Source organism: Procambarus clarkii, chromosome 87, assembly GCF_040958095.1.
Source record: "Procambarus clarkii isolate CNS0578487 chromosome 87, FALCON_Pclarkii_2.0, whole genome shotgun sequence".
Lineage (NCBI taxonomy): Eukaryota > Metazoa > Arthropoda > Malacostraca > Decapoda > Cambaridae > Procambarus > Procambarus clarkii.
In genome coordinates, this window is record NC_091236.1 from 6,290,916 (window position 1) to 6,296,915 (window position 6,000).

At 47.5% G+C, this 6,000-nt stretch overlaps 2 protein-coding genes across 8 annotated transcripts in view; one reads left to right on the forward strand and one right to left on the reverse strand.

Annotated features, from left to right (window-relative positions):
* The window catches only part of LOC123747016 (uncharacterized), a 135,852-nt gene that overhangs the window by 104,001 nt on the left and 25,851 nt on the right, over positions 1-6,000 (forward strand). The window lies entirely within an intron of this gene.
* The window catches only part of CASK (peripheral plasma membrane protein CASK), a 942,297-nt gene that overhangs the window by 69,357 nt on the left and 866,940 nt on the right, over positions 1-6,000 (reverse strand). For all 7 annotated transcript variants that reach the window (XM_069317358.1, XM_069317359.1, XM_045728953.2 and 4 more), the window contains one exon: positions 3,904-3,972. In XM_069317358.1, coding sequence (XP_069173459.1) covers positions 3,904-3,972 — 69 coding nt within the window. The remainder of the gene's footprint in view (positions 1-3,903; positions 3,973-6,000) is intronic.

Sequence of the window (6,000 nt, forward strand, 5' to 3'; positions counted from 1 at the left end):
AGGGGAAAAGGTAAAGTTAGAAGGAGGAAGAGAATGAGATCACTGGGGGAAGTAGAAAATAGCAGAGTTGTAGATAAGGTAGAAAGTTGAAGTAGAAAGTAGCTGCCACCATCCATTTATATACAGTACAGACAAGACAAGGAATGGAACTTGTCTGTACCACAAAATTATCCAAGGAGTTCATGTATCAACTGTAAGCATTTACTCGCATATTAAATTCGTGAAAACAGTAAACTCAGCGAGCTGTCAACTCTAGCCTCAACTGCCAAAGGTCTAAGATCTAGTGAACAAAATTAAAGTCAACTTTACCAACAAGTTAATAAAATATATATTTAACATTAGATCTTCATTCATAGGGATATTATACGTTAATCAGGTAAATTTAAATGTCAACATGAATACATAAATGTGAGTCACCACACAAGAATTTGAGGCCACTACGACTGACTGCCGCCGAAAATCACACAACAACTTAAGTTGGGAAACACCCTAGACACGTCACCTTCAGTTCAACTCACCAAAGTCCCTAGATCTAAGTTGGATATTAAGGGGGGGGGGGCGTGATTGACAGAGTCCCCCCCCCCCCAACCTGACAGCCTGGCGACAAGCGAGCTCCAGCTTGGTCTTCGATCCTCTGTGTTTCTGTCTGATCTCTGTCTACTGAATGTACAGATCCCTGGGTATTTATGGGGAGCCCCTGGAGTTATCTCCGCCTAATAAGTAGACGAAGCTAACTTAGCCTCAGGCGCTCTACCTATCACACCTTAAACAACGGCTTGTTTGATGGGCACACCTGACTACCTGTCTGCAATTATCAGCTTAGCAGAAGCAAGATCAATTAACACGACCTGACCCCTGGTCATCATGTGGTCATTAACACTGTAGAGGTGTGACTTTTTAATTACTAACGAGAGACAGTCTGGCGCCTCAAATATCATGCATGACTGACTATCATGTATTCTATATGAAATACACTACAAAACACCTTTATGGTGTTATACAGTGTTGATACTGGTGGTCACCTTAGAGGACAGTGTTGATACTGGTGGTCACCTTAGAACACAGTGTTGATACTGGTGGTCACCTTAGAGGACAGTGTTGATACTGGTGGTCACCTTAGAACACAGTGTTGATACTGGTGGTCACCTTAGAGGACAGTGTTGATACTGGTGGTCACCTTAGAGCACAGTGTTGATACTGGTGGTCACCTTAGAACACAGTGTTGATACTGGTGGTCACCTTAGAGGACAGTGTTGATACTGGTGGTCACCTTAGAACACAGTGTTGATACTGGTGGTCACCTTAGAACACAGTGTTGATACTGGTGGTCACCTTAGAGGACAGTGTTGATACTGGTGGTCACCTTAGAGGACAGTGTTGATACTGGTGGTCACCTTAGAATACAATAAACTTCTGAAGTTAATAGCTCTCTCCCTCCCTCTCTCTCTTTGAGAGAGCCGTTCCTCCTTCCCTTTCTCTAGTGAGGAGAGATAGTTCCCTCCTCCTCCTCCTTCCCGACACGAGTGCCGTTACCATGGCTGGTGTTAGTACGGGTTCACTCACCCGGCTACCCACACAAGATAATGCCAGACGGGGTTGTAAACCCCTGATAACCCTGTAGTATGTCCCCCGGGCTCTATAGCCCTGTCCCCCGGGCTCTATAGCCATGTCACCCCGGACTCTATAGCCATGTCCCCCTGGCTCTATAGCCATGTCCCCCGGGCTCTATAGCCATGTCACCCCGGGCTCTATAGCCATGTCCCCCGGGCTCTATAGCCATGTCACCCCGGACTCTATAGCCATGTCCCCCGGGCTCTATAGCCATGTCCCCCGGGCTCTATAGCCATGTCACCCCGGGCTCTATAGCCATGTCCCCCGGGCTCTATAGCCATGTCCCCCGGGCTCTATAGCCATGTCACCCCGGACTCTATAGCCATGTCCCCCGGGTTCTATAGCCATGTCCCCCGGGCTCTATAGCCATGTCCCCCGGACTCTAACCCCCAAGCCCACCTCCCCACAGAGCCGGAGGTGGGGCGGGGGTTCACCTAATTGTCTTATTAGAACTGAATCCTGATGGATCGAGTTGGATGCTGTCAAAATTAAAGCAAACATTATGGGAGAAATGTGTTGATGAGGACATTACGTTGTGACTGGCTGAGGTCAATACTAGTAAGGTCAACTGATAAATTATATTAATTTACGTTATTAATCCACATTGTTTAATAGATCATCATGATTATATTATTGACGTACATCAGTTCACTCAAGCCTAATAATTTGGTTCCATTAGTTCAGACTGACACACTCGGACAATAGCTAAATGGTCGTTCTTCCAGTTGTCAAAAGCCCGTGGATGAAAAATACTTAACACACGATACATCTAATTACTTTCAGACTTTTTTCTTGAACTGACATTCTTCCTGTGTTCGAATCGCAGGTCGAATTTTTTCACTAAGGTAGTACAAAGACAAACAGACGCCAACACAACCAAAACACCTAACCTACCCTGGTTGATACCTGGTTGATACCTGGTTGATACCTGGTTGATGGGGTTCTGGGAGTTCTTCTACTCCCCAAGCCCGGCCCGAGGCCAGGCTTGACTTGTGAGAGTTTGGTCCAACTGTAATACCCAGTGACTGTAGACCCGTCCACTGTAACACCCAGTGACTGTAGACCCGTCCACTGTAACACCCAGTGACTGTAGACCCGTCCACTGTAACACCCAGTGACTGTAGACCCGTCCACTGTAACACCCAGTGACTGTAGACCCGTCCACTGTAACACCCAGTGACTGTAGACCCGTCCACTGTAACACCCAGTGACTGTAGACCCGTCCACTGTAACACCCAGTGACTGTAGACCCGTCGACTGTAACACCCAGTGACTGTAGACCCGTCCACTGTAACACCCAGTGACTGTAGACCCGTCCACTGTAACACCCAGTGACTGTAGACCCGCCCACTGTAACACCCAGTGACTGTAGACCCGCCCACTGTAACACCCAGTGACTGTAGACCCGTCGACTGTAACACCCAGTGACTGTAGACCCGTCCACTGTAACACTCAGTGACTGTAGACCCGTCCACTGTAACACCCAGTGACTGTAGACCCGTCGACAGTAACACCCAGTGACTGTAGACCCGTCCACTGTAACACTCAGTGACTGTAGACCCGCCCACTGTAACACCCAGTGACTGTAGACCCGCCCACTGTAACACTCAGTGACTGTAGACCCGCCCACTGTAACACTCAGTGACTGTAGACCCGCCCACTGTAACACTCAGTGACTGTAGACCCGCCCACTGTAACACTCAGTGACTGTAGACCCGCCCACTGTAACACCCAGTGACTGTAGACCCGTCCATTATTACTAATTATCTATCAGAAGTCAATATATTACAAAAATAAGCCTGCCAGAGGGGGAGGAGAATGAGCTACACCCACGACAGGAAGGTTCCTCCACACTCACACACCCAACATATCCGGTACCGGTACAGACACACACACACGGTTATATTACCCACTGGTGTGGGAGCATGTGTACAGTGGGGGGTTGAGGGGAGAGGAGTGTGTTAGGGGGTGAGGTCCCCCCTACCTCTCACGAGTTCAGGGGGGGCCCGTACTTCACAGGGGGGAAAGGGAGATGTACTAAGATAGGGAGGAGCAGGGGGAGGTGGTGACGTACCTGTCTAAGGGGAAGGGGGCCCTGCGGTATGAAAGGGAGGGGGGGGGCGTGTGTGTGGGGGGGGGGGTAGAAGGGGGGTGGCATAGAAGACAGGGGAAGGTGGTGACGTACCTGGCTAAGGGGAAGGGGGCCCTGCGGTATGAAAGGGAGGGGGGGGCGTGTGTGGGGGGGGGGGGTAGAAGGGGGGTGGCATAGAAGACATGGGGGGGGAGACGTACCTCGCAGGGGGGCGGAGCGCTCCGGTAGGAGGGAACGATCTTGAAGGTCACAGAGCCGCGGGCTTCTCTCTGCAACACCGGGAGAGGAAAGGTCTTGTTAGTTGTTTTATCTTAACCACGGACGCGCCCGCGCATCCACACACGCACACGCTCACACACACACACGCACGCACACACACACACGCACACACACACACACACACACACACACACACACACACACACACACACACACACACGCTCACACACACGCACACACACACACACACACACACACACACACACACACACGCTCACACACACACACACACACACACACACACACACACACACACACACACACACACACACACACACACACACACACACGCTCACACACACGCACACACACACACACACACACACACACACACACACGCTCACACACACACACACACACACACACACACACACACACACACACACACACACACACACACACACACACACACACACACACGCTCACACACACGCACACACACACACACACACACACACACACACACACACACACACACACACACACACACACACACACACACACACACACACGATACTGAATGCCTACATGGTAATCCACGGATACACACATCATTAATGCTCATACATAGGCATTTATACACCAACCAAACCTTTAACAGTTTCACTGAAAAAACACACGTATGTGTGTGTGTGTGTGTGTGTGTGTGTGTGTGTGTGTGTGTGTGTGTGTGTGTGTGTGTGTGTGTGTGTGTGTGTTCACAAATATTTCAGGACAGGAAGAGGCCAGAGGATAGAGTGATAACACCCTCCCGTCAACAAGAGACCCGCCCAAGACCCAAAACACCACGACACTAACCAGGATAGTTCGGACAGTATTCCAAATGAAGCAGAAAAAGTTCACAGGATGAGAGGGGGAAGAAGCTCCTAATTTAACTATAAGGAGACAGGCTGCGAATCAAGTAACCGTAAAGGAGGAATCGAGTCGTGGAGGGAAAAGTTGTTAGAAACCTCAGACAGGAATTTCCTTGCAAGAACTGAAGTGTACATAATAGAGATGAATAGTTGTAAAGAATTAAGGATTTTTTGACAAGTCACTCTGAGAGAGAAAATGGCCTCCACAACACACACACGCCCAAGAAAGCAAGAATATCACACACACATTAATACAAACACTAAAAATACACGAAGAATTGACAGACCCACACACACAAATGTATATACATCATAATACTCACCAACAATACACATACATATAAACTTACACAGGCATCACACTCGCGTCTGGGGCAACACTATCGTAGTGAAACACTGACTCAACACTGACGCAACACTGACCTCGTGCCTCTCAAAATATCACCTCCCAACACTCACTAAATACTGTGTGGCTAAGTTGTGGCTGCATGCATAACAACATGTGATAAATAGTGATAATATTAGGAAGAAAAATAATTAGGTGAACCATTCAACATTACACGAGAAGTGAAGACAATTGCCGACTGCACAGTGAGGAGATTAGGAAGCAAATACACAATACAATTTAATAAGTGGAAAAAGTCTATAATAATTACTTTATACGTACCAACGCCAATGGTGTAACACCTTATGAGAAAACCTGAAGCGGGTCGCTTACTTTCCTTCAAAAATATTAAACACATGATCAAAACAAAACCAAATATTGCATTATGTTTTAATATGATAGGGAAAGAAACATGGATTTAATTGACACTATTTGCGGCTCTCGTTACACACACACACACACACACACACACACACACACACACACACACACACACACACACACACACACACACACACACACACACACCGTTTTATACACATTCTTCGACATACATATAATAGTCATTGATCAAGTCCACTAACTACAAGAAACAAAGCATTTACGGCACAAACTGCTGCCCTCCCTAACTGCACATTCATAAATACCTCCTTTATCTGTGTAACTTAAAACAATGTTTATAAAAATAAATGTCATTATATTACAGTTTTGTGTAACCCAAGTAGTAGACTGGGTTATGTATCGTGTTTAGGTCAGCTATTTTATGCTACCTAAGTAAC